General features: G+C 36.4%; 1 protein-coding gene across 2 annotated transcripts in view; it reads right to left on the bottom strand.

Annotated features, from left to right (window-relative positions):
* Positions 1-15,724, bottom strand: part of FANCL (FA complementation group L) — a 78,529-nt gene extending 62,805 nt beyond the window's left edge. The window contains exons 1-4 of one of the 2 annotated variants that reach the window (XM_030877295.2): positions 15,599-15,724; positions 6,125-6,183; positions 4,065-4,125; positions 1,552-1,608 (exon numbers count right to left, since the gene is read on the bottom strand). In XM_030877295.2, the coding sequence (XP_030733155.2) occupies positions 1,552-1,608; positions 4,065-4,125; positions 6,125-6,183; positions 15,599-15,694 (273 nt within the window). In that variant the 5' untranslated portion in view covers positions 15,695-15,724. The remainder of the gene's footprint in view (positions 1-1,551; positions 1,609-4,064; positions 4,126-6,124; positions 6,184-15,598) is intronic. The other variant, XM_060309554.1, reaches the window with a different exon arrangement.
* Positions 15,725-18,594: the final 2,870 nt, after the last annotated feature.

Raw genomic sequence — 18,594 nt, 5'->3', positions numbered from 1 at the left:
TTGGGTTGTGTTAAAAGAACTCAGGAGCCAACATGAAGGGGCTTACACTGACCAAAAATGGTACAGTTTAAGCACTGAATAATGACTGCAATGGACTAAAGTTAATAAAATATTAAAAAACTCACAGGTTCATAATAATTTTTTTTAAAAAAGCATTAGTTTCGAGTTGCTAGGCACCAACTGATTATTCTAAAAATTGACTTTTTAAAAAAAGGAAAAAGAAACAAGCATTTATCCTATCTCTCCAGTATAAGTTATGCCTCAAATTAACCAAATAACTGATGAAGGGAAATTCTTCTCTGTAAAAGATTTTCAGCTAATAAATATAGATGATGGATTTTTAAAAATCACCATTTGCAATCCCTAATGAAATAGTGGATGTAGTCAATGACTGTCATTGGAAGCTAAAATCAGTAGGTGATAGACTGATGCGAAACTTTATATTAGATGGATCTAAACCTATTGATCAATCTTAACTCCTCTAAACGAGGAACTATCAGACACCATGTACCTCCTGATGCAGGGTGAGAAGTACAGAGCACAAAGTATTCTTACCAGAGCAAATGAACCCAATTCTGTGGAGACCCTCAGATCTAACTGCCAGATTACAAAAAAGGTAGAAGAATATGTTAAAAGACGCCATGAATATCTAATAAACCAAATCCAGAATGCAGGAAATTTTATAGGACACATAATCTGGCTTTTCAATGAGTAGATGGCACGAGAAGAAGAAAAAAAAAATGGTGAGGGGAAGAGGAGACGCTGCTATAGGAAGTAATTAAGAAACTTTAAGAGACATATCAACTTAATATAATGTGTGGACTGTGTTTGCCTACTGATACAAACAGAGCAGCTATAAAGAATTAGCACTAACTTTATTGGCATTATAACAGCATATTTTAAAACAGACAAAAAAACAGTTAAGTGTTAGACGTATAATCTGACATATTATGGAGAAATGGATACAACATCCAGGGTTTCTTTTAAAATGCTCCAGTTCCTTTCTCCTAAAAGAGCAGGGGAAGAAATATGATTGGCAAAACTTTGAAGTTAGGTCATGGGCCCGTGGGTATTTCCTGTAGTCTTCCCTCTTCTGTTAATCAAGTATTTATGTATAGTTAACTGAATAATCAATTATCATATGTAACTGTATGTATGGAATGAAGCCTAACAAATTTTTCAGAAATCTGTAGTTGTATACAAAATTATTTATACATTGTATTATATCTTTATGTGTGACTTTTTAATCTCTCTGTAGATGTGACATTCTCTAACAGACCAGAAGTACATTTTGTTTCTTCACCACCTGTGCAAGACTAGTGTCAAGTGTGCCCAGTTTAGGATACAATCAATTTGGTTCTTACACATAGTTCTACTCCTACTCCTTTACTTTCAGAAAAGTACCATCTGCATTTATGCACAGAGTAAAATAAGACATTAATGATTGGGAGTTGTGAAGTTTTAAGTTCTAATCATTCAGTTTTTAAAGGAATTACAAAAACATTCAAGATTTACAGCATATGGTGACAGTGTTAGGAAACAAATTCTTACCAAAACCATCTTCAACTCCACTAAAAAGCTCGTTAGATCAGGAGAGTGCTGCATTCTCTAGATCAAAACAACATTTCCAATTAATTTCATGTGTACAATGAATACTCCACGTGCTGAAATGGAAATAAAATCCAAGTCCATGTGAATATGGAAAAAAAAAAGTATTAGCTATATCTACATCTTAAAAGTATAAGAATTAAAGTATTGGTCATCAACCCTATTATTCCTACCAATTTCATTCTGAAAGAGTAATTAAAGCCCTCAAATCGATTTTGGTGAGATATACTGAATTATGTAAGAATGTCACTTAAAATCTCACACATTCCTCTATTTCTTCAGCACTGACTATTGTCAAGTTTAGTAATCTAGCAAACCACAGCACTATTTACCAAAAAAAAAAAAGTACGAATGGAGTGTTAAGAGGAGCATAAAAATCAGGAAATCTATACAATTAAAAGAATCTAGTCAGAGCAATGAATTAACAACTAATCAATAAAACTGTCTATTTTAATTTTTTTCCTTTACCTTAATAAAGACTACCTATAATTGTTAATTTTGTCCTTTCACAATTAACCCGTATTCATTCAAAAAGAGTCAATCTTTCAATAAGGTAGAACAGTTACAATAAAATGGCAAAAAGGAAATAACTTCTGAAGTATAATGAATTAAAGTGTCATGGCTCCGTTTCCTAGAAATCTTTGATTCTTAAAAGAAAATTATTATAGAATTAAAGAAAGCAAAAAAAATTCTCATTTAAAATTGCTTTCTTAGACAAATCTCTACATCATTTCCCTGCTTGAAATCAAAATGTTATTTTTGTTACTTTTTCTGATGCACTGCACTACCACCACACAGTTCTGAAGTGGATACGTAAATTTCTGTCTTTACATAAGAAAAATAATAATCGAAGATATTTCAACAATACATGAGGCATATGATTCACATCTTAACACAGCTTTGTGTGGGCACATGTTTGTAGAACAAGTCTTTGACTTTCCCTTCTTCTGTACAATATTTCCCCTGTAGTTTACTAGAGAGGAATAATAAATTATACCAAAGTGTGCAAACTACAGCTCAGAGGCTAAATCCAGCCCAATATCTGTTTTTGTAAACAGAGTCATAATGAAATGCAACCACACCTATTCATTTACCTCTTGTCGAGGCTGCTCTGGTGCTACAAGGGCACAGTAGAGTAGTTATGATGGAGATCTTAAGGGTCCACAAAACCTGAAAAATTTACTATCCAGTCCTTCACAGAAAAAAATTGCTGACCACACCCAACCCATATTTACTAAAGTTAAAAATGATACAAGGAAAGAATAGTAACATTGAACTGGACTTTGGAATAAAACAAAGACTGAAACTAATACTGGGTTCTACATGACCAACTGGAGGGCAGGTAGGAGATAAGTAATTAGAACTTTTTCTAGGAATTCTCTTGGCGAATTGGTGGAGAAAAACTGTTATAGAATTTATTATTATTATTAGTCTTCATTAACAGTTTTTCTTCAAGCTATTTAGATATTTCATTAGATTGATTTCTTAAACTTTAGTATACAATATAGTCTCAGTGGATGGGGAAGGGGTGGTGAAGAGAAAATAGAGAGAAATAATGTAAACATCCCCTTAAAAATCTGCTGTAATTATACTGCCAGCAGTGACAGCCTACATTCTACAAATAGTTTATTTCCTATATTTCTTTGTGGTTCAGTACTGCTTTAAAATGAGAGTAACTGTCATTGTCAGTTTCATAGATAATAACCTGCTTTAAGAGAGAAAGTATAGGAAATCAGGAAAAACACACAAATGAATAAAGCATTAAAAGAAAGGCAGTTCTACTTCCATTTATTTTCCTACAAGAGGCATTTCATTATTTTCAGTTCCTTCAGTAATTGATTAGAGAAACAAACAAAAATCTTTAAAGGAATTTTCAGGTAGAGGAACGTAAACATTAAGAATAACTGAACTGGGATGGAGAGGTGGATGGTGGGTGAAGGATGTCAAAAGTACAAACTTACAGTTATAAAATTTTTTAAAAATAAAGAATAACTAAATACATCCTGCCTATATCTCACCTATGCTGCCTTTACATCTACTATCATTACATATGCATGCATGATCCTAAGTGATTTCCATTTCACCTTTTCTGTTGCTAATCTTGAACTACAATCGCATTTTTGCCACAGATATCCTTCAACTCCTAAATGGGTCCTGGGATTTTTTGGTACCACCACTATTCAGGTGGATAGGGTGTATGCATTTGAAGACCCTAAAGTCTCAAGGATGGAAATAAAGTTTCGACACAAGTGCTGGCTGGAGATGTGCTGAGGATTCTAAGACAGGAAACACTTTATATAAAATATGGATCCTTAAAATATTTGCTAGATAGAGGTGAAACTTACAGAATTCAGCAACTACTAAACCAGTTGTAACACTCTGCAAAATAGGTCTTTAAAATAGTATATTTAGTAACTTCTTACCCTCGCTTAAAACAAACCTTTTAAAGGACTTACCTGTTGCACTACATGATGATATCCATTAAGTATTGCTTTCAGCTGCCAACTACATAGTAATCTAAAATTTTAATGGAACAACATGGTTTATTCATTGTTCAGAATTAAAAGAAAAAACTTATTTGTATGCTAACTCAAACATGTACATACACAGAAAAGAATGACATAAAGATAATGCTGACAAGTTAATAAAATTTTTATCACGGGTACTGTTGAAAATCATGTCTTCCAACTGTCGGTACTAATTTTATTCAAAATATAAATAACTGCAATCAGCAAACAACATGCAAACAAAACAGTACTTTTTAAAAAAAATTTTAACATATCCAAAGCAAAGTTTTCTTGAATTGGATTCTTCTCCAAGAGAGGTTAAATAAAAACAACAGTTTTGATCATAATATACAGAACTTGTATTTGCGAAAGCATATGCAGCAATCTATTCTTCTTTCAATTCCAGATTAAGGACATACTTTTAATTGTGTAAGTAGTGATAAGTTAATGTTCATCTATCTACTGGCTCACCTCAGTTGCACTCTCAATGTTACTAGGTAAGTAACTCTTCTAGGAATTGCTTTTACTTACCTAGAAGTAGAAAGCCCCTCAGAGTTTTCCCAACCATGATCTTTTCAAACCATCATGACCCTCCATTTTTGGTCTGCTAACCCTCATTTCCACTGCTATCTCCTATCATAGAGGCAGAGTAGTTCATTCAACAGCCCCCTTCATCAAATGTGCTTTCCACCCCTTCCCACCAATTCAATCGCATCAATTCACTAATTATCCCTTTACTGTGGTATCCTTAACTTATTTTCTGCTAGTTTTTTTTTCCTCCGTAATATTAACTTGTTCAAGCAAATCTTATTTTTTAAAAAAACCACATAATTATAACTCCTCCTTGACTACACACCCTTCTCTGGCCACTCCTGTTTTTCAAAGTAGTTTATACTGTTTACATTTCCTTTCTACCCACTTACCCACTCCCAAAACTCCAATAAAAGCTGGCTTCAACCACTACATGAAACCTATGCAATCTAACCTGATCCCTTTGCAACAGTCAGCACTGTTAACCATTCCCTTTCTAAGCCTCTCTTTCTTTGGCTTCAGAGACAACTGTTGAGGTTTTCCTATTACTTCTCTGGTCAATCCTTTGTTTTCTTCCAAGGTCCTCTTTATTTACCAGTCCTTTAAACACTGCTATGCCCTCAAGATTCTGTCACTGGCTTTCTCTTCTCTTCTCACTCTATCCATGCAGCCACTAGAAAGTCTATCCATACTCATGGCCCCAAATCCTACACCTACTGTGACTTCTACATACGTCTCCATTCCAAGTTTCATGCTCAAGTTCCACACCAAACCACTACTACCTACTAAAAATCTCCTCTTGATATTTAACATCTGATATGTCTTAAAACAACTCCTCTTCTACTTCTTCCATCTGTTATCTCTTCTCTAGCTTAGTGATCCAAGTTAGGAACTTGAAAAGGATCCTCCACTCCTCTTTCTGCCTTACCTGCCACTTCTAACCAGTCACAAAATCCTGTCAGTTCTACTGTCTCTGGATTCTTCCTCCCTTCCTACCCTCAGATATTCTGGAGCAGAAAAGAGATTTTAGGTGCTACCTAAATCCTAAATTTCTAATTTTGTCTCTTGACATTCCTTGAAGGGCTGTCCATACCAACAGCCCATGTTGACACCTAATTTCTATCAGGACCGAACTGGGGGTCTTCCCACGACTGAACATACACATAATTAACATCAGTCAAAAGCTGGAAACAAAGTTTTCTAATTCTTTTGTATTCTCCAAATATTCTCACTTGTTGTTCACTGCTTTAACTAAAAAATAAATAAATTAGAGAATGTGTTACCACTGAAAAACACTTCAACACCAGGGAAAATCATTTACAAAGCACGCTGATGTGGAAAAATCAGAAATGCTTCTGGTTAACTGATTAATAAGCATTTTAGGCAGAACTCTGATGACTAGAATCAGCTTATACCAGATTAACGACTGCTCATCCCACCAAGATGCATGTACAGTATATAACAAAACACCACATCACCTTGCATTCCTCAGTTGTAAATCTTTGGGCAGCAATATTTTAAGATGGAAATCTCTTCCCTGTGGGAAACATTAAGAAGGTTCATTCAAAAAAGAAGGTTCATTTCATCTTTCACTTAAAGAGAAGTCAAACAGAATCACATAAAAAAGGCAACATTTTCCTGTATTTTCTAAAAGGTATCAACTTTATCCAAATACTTGCTAAAATATAAGCAACAGAATAGTGCATTTGAGGGAAAATAACTCAAAAATGTCTGTCAGAAACTTTGTGATTGTTGGGTAATCAAAACACTAAGACAGGATTTTGTTTTTAAAGAAAAAGTTACTCACATAAATAAGAAATACTAAGAAATTGTTAATGTAGACATAAAGAAGAAATTTAAACGTTATTTCTTAGGAAATAAAAAGGAAATTCCTTCAAATTGCTTTGAATACAGAAGAAAAAATCATAAATATATAATAATTATAGGCTTCATATTTGTAATTTTCCAGAGTTCAATAAAGAGAAAATATATTTAAAAAATCTAAATATACAGACAGAAATATTTTCATAAATCAGAGTATGTTTAATTCTCCCACACTCGCAGAACTTTAATAAAACCCCTAAAATATTAAGTTATTTTAATTTAAATATTCATTAACTATACATTTGAAAAGACCAAATTTTACTCAAGAATCTTTCCAAGGAAAGAAGGACAGTTCTCTGAGAAATATATTCAGTTTTACTTTCTTGAGAAAGTGAATGGGTAAGCAGCTTAAACTTTGTACCTTAAATAGGATAAGACACATGAAGTCTGAGCAAAGGTAAGCAGAAAAAGACAAACAGAAATATAATCTTTTACTCCAACAGTATAAAATGAAAAAGAGTAATAAAATTCTTGAAAAACAATTACCACGAGAATTTTAGCAGTCTCCCTCAAAGCAGTTTCAAAAATAGAGGAACACAATTAAATGTACCCCATAACCTTTACTTTCATGGTAATATTGCAGTTCTGACTTTCATTACATTCAAATGTCCTTTAAAAAAATGAAACAAAATGTACTACTGACCTTTTCAAAAGGTCAAGTAACAATAATTCACTATTTCATTAAAGCGCTAAAAGGTATTATGTAGTAACTTTAACCTAACTTTACAGACATCCCACACATAGGTGTAAGAGCAATCTGGAATTCAAAATTTACATGAAAAATAGTAAAACTACTCTACTGATCTGTTATGTGAAAGAATAAAATTCCAAAGTCCCTTATTTGCAAAATCCAACCATTTTAAAAGGGCAAATGCCATGTCACATGCCATAATACTTTTCTGATTCAAGAAAATGTCCAAAATTATCTTTTTTTAGTTAAACCATAGAAAAAATGTTAATTGCTCTCATGAAGCAGATTTTCCAGACTTACAGGGAACAAAAGTACTGACAGTTGCCTAAATCTGAATCTCTCTACATATCATTCCAAAAACCTATATACATCAAAATTAAGAACAAACAGAACCACAAAAATCCCATGTCTTCGGCAGAATCAGAAGAAAGAGAATACCATAAACTTCAAAATTACCTCTAAGAAGAAAAATTTAAACCACTTTCCAGTGTCTTCCACCCTGGGGCTCCAGTGGTTTCCACCCTGGGGCCCCCACATCAAGTCCTTTTAGAGAGCTAGGGGATTCAGGAAAAAAAAAATACATGGAAGACAGAAGAGGGGACTGGACTATGTGCAAATAACAATAATAAACACTTCTGGTAAATCAGAGCACTAATTACAGGGAGGGGACTTATTATCAACACAAAAGTCAAGGATCTCATCTTCGATAAGAAATGTAGGAGAAGACGACGGTAAAAGAGATATCCTTTGGAAACTGGGTGTTAGGAGGAAAAAGTACCAACTATGGTAGACTTAGGATCTTCTGTAACAAAATAAAAACACTCAACTCCTCCTTCAACACTACCAAAAAAACTCATCCATAAAGTAAACTGCACTTTGCAGACAAAAGAGGGTATTCTTGAATGAGGAATTTAATAAACTATTGCAATCGTTCACAGACACAAAGATAATGTCTCCATCAATACTAAGCTACTGGGACTTCCCTGGTGGCACAGTGGTTAAGAATCCACCTGCCACTTCAGGGGACACGGGTTCGATCCTGGTCTGGGAAGATGCCACATGCCACGGAGCAACTAAGCCCGTGCGCCACAACTACTGAGCCTGCGCTCTAGAGCCCATGAGCCACAATTACTGAGCCCATGTGCCACAATTACTGAGCCCATGTGCCACAACTCCTGAAATAAAGATAAAAAGTAGAGATTTCTCATACATAATAATGTAAGACAGCGAAGCAACATTGCTAAAGCACTAAAATAAAAACAGTCAACCTAGAACTTTATACCCAGTGAAAGTATCTTTCAAAAGGCCAAATCAACAATTTTTTGAGACAGAAAACAACTGAAAGAATTCATCACTAGCAGACATGCACTACAAGAAATGTTAAAGGAAGAACTTCAGGAAGAAAGTAAATGAAACAAGGTAAAAAATCTGGATATACAAGATTATCAGAAACAGTAAATATACAGGTAAATATAAAAGACCTTTTTTCTTATTTTTTAAAATCTCTTTAAAGGATAACTGACTGTGCCAAAGCTGGAACAACTTGAGCAACAAATAAAGTAGTATGGGAATATAACTCAAAATGTAAAATATCCATACGTCCATACTGATATGATTGAATTAATGGAGAAATGAATCTCCCATACAGAAGAACTCCAGATAAATTAAGTTGACCCTTGAACAACATGGGTTTGAACTGGGCAGTTCCACTTATACATGGATTTTTTTTTTACAATAAATACATACTGTATACGTCTGCAGTTGGCTGAATCCACAGAAGCAGAACCATGGATACAGAGAGCGGACTGTAAAGTGATATGTCGATTTTCGAGCACATGAGGGTTGGCACCCCAACCCTTGCATTGTTCAAGGGTCAACTGTACATAGATACTCCACCTGAAAGAGGGGGAGCATAATTCCCCACTCCTTAGTGAGGGCTGAGCATAGTGACTTCCTTCCAAAGAGTACAGTACGGAAAGGGGGGAAAAAAGAGTAACTTCCCAGTAGAGAAACCTGACAAACCCAACTTCAGCCAAGTGATCAAGGTTAATGTCAACAGCCATAAATCATATTGACAATGTGTACCCTTAATATGATGTGATGAAATGGTACTTAAACTCTGTGATGTTCCTCTCAAAAACACATAACCCCAGCCTATTCATGAGAAATACATCAGACAAATCCTAGTAGAGTAGTATCCTACAATATACTTGACTAGTATTCCTCAATGAAGCAGGTCATTTCATAATCATAAAGTCAGAGCCAGCAAAAACAAGGAAACCATGACAGCTAAGAGAAGCCTAAAGAGACATAATAACATGGTATCTTGGATGGGAACCCAGAACAGAAAAAAACTTATTAGGTAAAAGCAAAGGAAATATGAATAAAGTACAGACCTGAGTTAATAATAATGTACCAATATTAGTTCATTCATTGTAACAATGTACCATACTAATATGTTAATAATAGGACAAACTGTGTTTGTGTGGGGAAGGAGACGGTACATGGGAACTCTCCTTACCATCTGTTCAACTCTTCAGTAACTCTACACTGTTCTTAAAAAATAAAAGTCTATTAATTAAAAAAAAAAGCTAATCAGCTGCTTAAGAGAGAATTAATACTGTATTGGGAAGGTTATAAGATAAACAGAAATAAAATATATGGCAACAACAGCACAAAACCAGGAGATTAGAAATACAAGTAAACTACTGTAAGAGTCTTACACCATAAGGGAAGAGGTATACTTGAAAGTAGATTATGATAAATTAAAGATACATACTGTAAACCCTAGAGCAAACACCAGAAAAGAGAGACAAAATATAGCAACTACTTAAGGGAAAAAAAAAAAACAGGTAATAAGCTGACAGAGGAGATAAAACAAAATTATAAAACTCAATTAATGTAAAATGCAGAAAATAGGGAAAATATAAAAAATAAATAAAAGAACACATGGAACACATACAAAACAAACAGGTAGATACTAGATTTAAGCCCAACCATATCAACAGTCACATTAAATGTAAAGGGTTAATTAAACAACCCCCAAGTAAAAAGCAATGATTATCAGACTGGATAAAAAAGCAAGGCCCAGAAGAAATCCCCTTTAAATATGAAGACACAAATAAGCATAAAATAAAGAATGGAAGAAGATAAACCATGCCACACTAATCAAAAAAAAAAGCTGGAGTCACTACATTAGTACAAAAAATATAAATTCCAAAGATTATTACCAAGGATAAAAAGGATCATTTCAGAATCATAAAGGAGTCAGTTCAGCAAGAGTGCTTACAATCCTAAAAGTTTATGTACCTAAAAAACTTCAAAATATATGAAGAACTGACAGAAATGAAAGTAGAAATTGAAAAAAAAATTATAAAGTAGCCCCCCCTTATCCACAGTCTCACTTTCTGCAGTTTCAGTCACTTGTGGTCAACTGAAAATATTAGATGAAAAATTCCAGAAACAAACAATTTTTAAGTCGTAAATTGGGCATCATTCTGAGTAGTATGATGGAATCTCACGCTGCTACACTCCATCCCACCCAGGATGTGAATCACTCTGTCCAGGGTATCGGCCTGTTAGTCACTTAATAGCTGTCTCGGTTATAAGATCCACTGTCCTACTATCTAAGTGCTTGTATTCAAGTAACCCTTCTTTTAGTTAATAATGACCTCAGGGCTTCCCTGGTGGCGCAGTGGTTGAGAGTCTGCCTGCCGATGCGGGGGCCGTGGTTTCGTGCCCCGGTCCGGGAGGATCCCACATGCCGTGGAGTGGCTGGGCCCGTGAGCCATGGCCGCTGGGCCTGTGCGTCCGGAGCCTGTGCTCTGCAGCGGGAGAGGCCACGACAGTGAGAGGCCCGCGGAACGCAAAAAAAATAAAAAAATAAAAAAATAAATAATGACCCCAAAACGCAAGAGTAGTGACACTGGCAATTTAGATATTCTTTTACTGTGCCTAATTTATAAATTGAACTTTATCATAGGTATGAATATATAGGAAAAAACATAGTACATATAGGATTTGGTACTATCCACAGTTTCAGGCATCTACTGGGGCCTTGGAATAATATATCCCCTGCAGATAAAGGGGGACTAATGTAGGTGGAAATTTCAACACCCGCTTTCATTAACTGAACAAATAGACAGAAAATCAGTAAGTATATAGAAAACTTGAATTGTGTTATGAACCAATTTGACCTGACATTTATAGAACACTCTGCCCAAGAGCAGCATAATATACATTCTTTTCAAGTATGCACAGAACGTTTACCAAAATAGACCATACTCTAGGCCATAAAATAAGTTCCAATAAATTTAAAAGAATTCAAATCATACGAATTATACTGGGACTAAATTATAAATCAATATCAAAAAGATATCTGGAAAATCCTCAAATATTAAGAGATATATTGTTCTTCTAAGTAACCTATAGGTCAAAGAAGATATTAATAAGTATTTTGAACTGTAAAAAAAAAAAAAAGAAAATATACCAAAATTTGTGTGATACAGCTAAAGCAATGCTTGAAAGAAAACATATAGCACTGAACATCTACATTATAAAAGAAAAAGGTCTCATTATCAATGACCTAATCTTCCACCCAAACAAATTAGGAAATTTAAGATCAGGAATCAATGAAACAGAAACAGAAAAATAATAGAGAAAAATCAATGAAATCAAAGTAGGTTCTCTGAAGAGATCAATAAACTTATAGGTCTCTATCCAGATGCATCAGGGAAAAAAAAGACACAAAATACCAATATCAGGAATGGGCATAGGAGATATCTATAAAATATATTAATAATTTCTTTGATACTTCTACCTTTAAGTGTTGGTGCCTCATCTCCTTTTGAACATGGACTGGATTTGAGACTTGCCTCTAATAAACGGCATAAAACAGAAGTAAATGTGTAACTTTAGAGGCTGGGGGAGAAAAAGCACTGTGCATCTTTCTGCTTGATCTCTGTTTTATCACTTACTCAGGGAAAGCTAGCTGCCATGCTGTAATGACGGTCAAACAACACTATGGAGGTCCATGTGGTGAGGAACTGAGGACTCTAGCAGAAGTCAAAAACTGAGGCCTGAAGTCAATAGCTATGTGAATGAGCAATCTTGGCAGCAAATTTTCCAGCTCTAGTCAAGTCTTTAGATAAGAAACATCCTGGCCAACAGCTTCACTGCAAGTTCAGGAGAAACACTTATCCACGAACATCCAGCTAAGTCACATCCAAATTCCTGATCCATAAAAAAGGTGAGATAATGAATGTTTGTTGTTTTAAGCCACTAAGGTGTGGAATACAGCAAAAGGTAACCAATATAGGGAGCATCATTAAGATCCTAAAGCCATTAAAAGGATAATGAGAATATTAAAAACAACTTTTAAACCAATAAATTCACAAACTCAGATGAAATGAAAAGTCATTGAAGGAAACAGACTACCAAAGCTCACTCAAGAGAAAAGAAAGAACCCGATAATAGAGAAAACACTTTTATTCACACAGATCACTAACAAATAAATAAAATTTAAAATTAAAGGATCAATTAAGTTACAAAGAGTTGACGTTTTATAAACATCACTGTCTAATCATGATGCAATAAAACTAGAAATGACAAAATTAAAATGAAAAAAGACCTTCCATGAGCAAAAATTTTAATATTCTATTAAGTAACTCCCAGGTGCAGGGGAACTACAAATTAAAATTAAGTTCTAAAAAATGATGATAAAACACTACATGTCAGTATTTACAGGACACTTTTAAAACAGTGCTGACAGGAAAATGCAAATCGTTAAAAACATATCAATAAAAATGTGCTCTCACTGGCCAAATCTGGGACAATTTAAACATCAAATAGGGAAGTAAGGATTATAATCCATTAGATAAATTATTTTTAAAATCCATGAGCCTGATATAAATGGTAAAGGGAAAGCCACTCTTTATCACAGAATGCCAATGAACAAATATAGAAGAAATGACAGAGTTAGAAAATCATCATTGGCAAACATCAATTAACTGATTCAAACAAGAGTCAATGGCTGCTACAACAGGGTGGGGGAGGTGGGGGTTTGATGCCTCACAGTAGCTTCCTATAAGTACTTAATAATTACAATAGGAAAATCTGGCAGATGCTACCTTAAACAGGTGATCAGAGATAACATCATCAATAATGACACCTGCTGACATCTCGCTCCCTAAAAAGGATACAATATTCTTTCTGTGGCATATCTGTCAAAATTGCATAACCTGAATTTAATGATGAAGAAACATCAGACAAATCTAAATTGAGGGACATTCTACCTAATGACCAACATGTACTCAAAAAATGTCAAGTTCATGAAAAACGAAGAAAGACTAAGGAACTATTCCAGATTAAAGAGACACGACAACTAAATGTAATGTGAGATTTTACATCAGATGGTTAGGGGCTGGGAAGGGGTATAAAAAATGTATAATTGCAACATTAACAAAATGTGAATTTGGACTCCAGATTAGGTAATGGTATCATATGATGATTAAATTTCCTGATTTTGACAATTGTGGTTATGTATGGGTATGTCCTTGTTCTCATGAAATATACACTTAAGTATACAGGAATAAAGGAACACTATGTCTGCAACTTAATCTGAAACTGTTCAAGGAAATAATGTGTGTACACATCCACCCACATACACAGACTCAGAATAATAAATCAAAAGGGGCAAATGTAAAATGGTGAACCCCCTTAAAGAGTATACTCAAATTCTTCCTACATCCTTGCTATTTTTCTATAAATTTGAAATTATATACAAGACACATTTTTAGACAAAACCAGCTCCACCAAAACAAAACAATGTTAAATAAAATCTTTAGGTTAGGATTTCAACAAGCTGCTTAAAGCAAGTACAAATGAGAATTGTAGCTATAGCCAGGATAAAATAATTTCATCTAATCTGAATTTTGATGGCTACACATATTTTCTAAGAGGCTTTAGCAGATACAGACATATAATACAAAATACTTCCCTTAAAATGCCTAAAATTAGGTATAACATGGTTCTGATAAAAATGGAACTTAGTATCATCTCTTCAGTTTTTCTAAATGCTGTGAAAGTTTCCAACTAGGTAATTCAAGATCAATACTTCCAATTGGGGAAGGAAAACGTGGATTAACTTTATTCCAGAAGTAACAATGACGTTTAACCTCTACTTTCTGTGAGAGTCACAATGAATCTGAAAACAAATGAAATCCAAGTGTATGGTCTTTAACCTTTCCTTAATCAGTGTATTAGGATTAGTTCTACACTTAATATTCTTAGGGGTAGGTAAAATTTTCATCTAACATGTGAATTTAATAATTCACTCAATATTTTTGAGAGATTACTATGTGTTTTGAGGAAACTTCAAAACACATGTTAATTCCTAGAATATGGCCCCTATTCTCAAAAAGTAAGTGCGCTGTTCAGGGAGAGGGCACAATGTTGAATGTAATGGCCAGGAAGCAAAGTCTATACTCAAAATTCTCACCTAAGGTAGCTTGATGCAGTGTAGAGGGGGAAAACCCAGGAGTGGAATCAGATAGCCTGAGTTTAAGGGAGTCCGTTGCGATCATGGACAAGTAACAATCTCTCCACTTTCCCATGCCTTGATCTACTCAACTATAAAACGAGAATAATGACTTTTTAAAAAATTTTTCTGCCTCCGAGGCCTGAGGATTAAGTGAGCTATTGTACTTGGAAAGCGCTTTGTAAGCTTCAAAGCTCTACACGTGTTTACTATGGGTAATAAACTCCACAAGAGAGGCCACTTGGCATCAGCAAAGGTAATTACTTCGGTTGTCAAGATTTCCTACAAAAACATCGCCAACTGATGAGACCCGGTAACCAGGACTTGGCAGAGAGCCAAAATCAGGTTTTCCTCCAAAACGTTCTTTCTGCAGGAAACACGAATATAATGAGGGAGCGCAGACTCCCCTCTGAATAGCCTCCAACCTTCGTGGGGGTGGGGCATGTTAGAATAAAGACAAGCAAAAAACTGACCAACTAAAACAAAAGTTCAAACGTGGGACAAACACAGTTAGGAGCGAGGCAAAACTCCGCGAGTGGCGGGGACGAGGGGGCGTGGCCCTTCGCCCTGTCCTCTCCCCGCCCGGGCGCGTACGCGGGCCTCCCAGCGTCCTGTCCCGGGCAGCGACCCAGGCCCAGGCGTGGAGGCGACAGCCAGGAACGGGTTTCCAGCAACGGCCCACGGTTCTCAAACTTCTAGTCTCCTAAGAGTCCTTACTGGCCGCCCCCCTCAATCCCCACAAACTCGAGCCCCTAACCCCTCCGGTCACAGACTTCAGGGCCGGGGCTGCGCCGCCAGAAGGAGGCTCTCCTAGCGAAAGAGCAACACCCGGGCGAGTACCTGAGCTGAAATGAATCCTTCATACACGGTTTTCGCCCGGTTCTGGGGTAGAAGCAGTGGGAACTGGCGCAGCAAGCTCGCTTCCGTCTCCGCCATGGCTTTCGGTCCGCGGAGACGCACCAGCGGCCGCCGGGCCCCGCACATGCGCAGTCCTGCCTGCGCCTAGGGCGCAGGGAGGCGGAAACCCGTGCCATTGGCGGGAAGAAACTTCGAGCCTTCCGCGGGCAGAAATGAAGGTCTGAGGCTACTCGGGACACCTGAGCTCAGGGTCAGCCAGAATAGATGCGGCTTGGCGGGAGGCAGAATTGGCGCCAACTGGAGGCAGGAGGGAAGCTTGTTTTTAGGTTCACAGCTCTGACCGAACAAGCTCATACTAGCCTTGATTGTCCCAAGAACCCTTTTGGATATGTATATTAATCCACACTCAAGTCAACACCAGACTTAGTTCTGCTGCACTGCACTCACAAATATCCAAGGCAAAACAGGAGGGAAAATTGCTGATGGACTTAATGAACCGAAGTTAATTTTTCTTTAACAACACTTCCTGAACATACTTCTAACTGAGGAATGGTAATTATCCATTCCTTTTACTAAGGGGTGGTTAAATAAAGAACTTAATATTTACTGCACAGTTACTTGATTCCAATCATACTCAGTGCATTACATTTTTGAACCCAAGTATTTGCAAAACATCATTATAAGGGGCTGCAGGCTGGGCAAAAATAAGACATACACTCTACCATTTTTATTGCCCTCAGAATGGGGTTAGACTTCTTGAAGATTCTTTAAGTTTGACAAGAATTATAAGAGTATTCTGGATGCTTAGGGAAAAACAAGAATGTTGCCTCAGTGGTTAAATATAAATTACAATAATGCAGGGCTTCCCTGGTGGCGCAGTGGTTGAGAGTCTGCCTGCCGATGCAGGAGACACGGGTTCATGCTCCGGTCCGGAAAGATCCCACATGCCGTGGAGCCTGCGCGTCCGTAGCCTGTGCTCCGCAACGGGAGAGGCCCGCCTACCGCAAAAAAAAAAAAAAAAAAAAAAAAAATTACAATAATGCAGTGGTTTTCAGAATGTGATCCTGGAACCATTAGCATCACCTGGGAACTTTAAGAAAGGCAAATTTTCACGCATCTGTCTCAGACCAAGGGAATCCCAAATTCTGGGAGTGAGGCCCAACCATCTGTGCTACCACAGCCCTCCAGGTGTTAACGATGCACGGGCTGAAGTTTGAGAACCTCCTCAGAGGCACGACATACCATCCACTCAATTATGCAATTCATTTATTAAGGATGACAGGCTACGTGTTTTGTGATGGGCATAAAGTCAAGGTTGTACAACAACAGGACCAACACAAAGATTATTAGGACATACAGTCACTGCCCTCAAGGACTTTATAACTTTTCTGCAACTTAAGACATTTGCTGTTTCCAGTATTTCAAACTTCCCACCACCATATTCCCCACGGAACCTCTACCCTTCCTTCAAAGAGCTTCTCAATGGCTACCTTTTTTTGGAAAACTTTCTTATCTGCTGAAAAGTATTGCTCTCCCTAATCACTTGGTATATTTCTTGGTACAGTGTTGGTATTCATTAACTATTTACTAAAATAAATATCCACTAGTCCTATAGGCAAATTACAAATAGGTATTACAAGAATTCAGAGGAATGAAGGAATTTTTCACAAGATATTTGAATTGGTTTCCATTTACAATATCATAATAGACTGTACAGCACTATTATAGACTTTATAGGATTTATTTAAATTATAATACAACAGGGCTTCCCTGGTGGCTCAGCGGTTGAGAATCTGCCAGCTAGTGCAGGGGACACGGGTTCGAGCCCTGGTCTGGGAGGATCCCACATGCTGCGGAGCAACTGGGCCCGTGAGCCACAACTACTGAGCCTGTGCTCCGCAACAGGAGAGGCCGCGATAGTGAGAGGCCCGCGCACCGCGATGAAGAGTGGCCCCCGCTTGCCACAACTAGAGAAAGCCCTCGCACAGAAACGAAGACCCAACACAGCAAAAATAAATTAATAAATTAATAAACTCCTACCCCCAACATTATTTTTTTAGAAGTAAAAAAATAATAATAATACAACATGTGTAAAGCGCTTCCACATTTTATTTTATTTAGTCTTGATGGCAGTGTTCTTTAGGTATGTATTTTTTATAATGTCTATTTTGTATGCAATTAAATTGAGATTCAGGGATATTAAATAAGTTGCTCAAGACAGTGACTTAGTGACTTGTACAATGAAGATTAAACTCAAGTCTTCTAAATTTTAGATTCAATAATCTTTCCATTAAATCATGGCAGAGATGGACTTCCCACCATGAAACTCAGGAGAAGTTAATCTAAAGGCGTTAATGACTCATGCTAACAGTGGGGCTTCAAGAATTTGATTTTGATAGTTTGATAATAGATTTACCAAAATAATATATTTCTTCTGAATATAATCATAACATTTTCTGCCTAATTCACATATTGTGAGGAAAGAGGCTAAGAACATTTTGCCCAATAGGTTCCTCAGGAGCTAAAGTCTTTCCATGAAAGAAACCTTGGCGATTTTATATTCCAGCATCCTCATTACATACATTAGGGAAATGAAGTCCAAAAAACTTACTGTCCTAATTTACTACACTGAGCTTTTGGTTAACAGCCTAAATGTCTTTGGCTTCCTGATATCACCTATTCAAAAAGGACTTTCTGGACTTATAAGCTTCTGGAGACTTCCTAAATATCAGTTGAGTCTTCCATGAATAGACATGCACCCTTGTCCAGACAAGCCATCTTTATTACACTCACTCCCCCTACCATCGATACACTGGACTGTGTAGTTAACAGCCAAACAGTTGGTTTCTTGCCTCTGAATCCTCATAACTAACTTACAGATTTAGAAATTTTCACAAAATTTATTGCTAGATATCATCTTGGTCCCTAAGGAAAAGATATTCAAATTCAACTACTGATTCATGGTAGTTTTACAAATT

Source organism: Globicephala melas, chromosome 12 (genome assembly GCF_963455315.2).
Source record: "Globicephala melas chromosome 12, mGloMel1.2, whole genome shotgun sequence".
Lineage (NCBI taxonomy): Eukaryota > Metazoa > Chordata > Mammalia > Artiodactyla > Delphinidae > Globicephala > Globicephala melas.
This window is presented reverse-complemented; position numbering and strand designations above follow the sequence as displayed.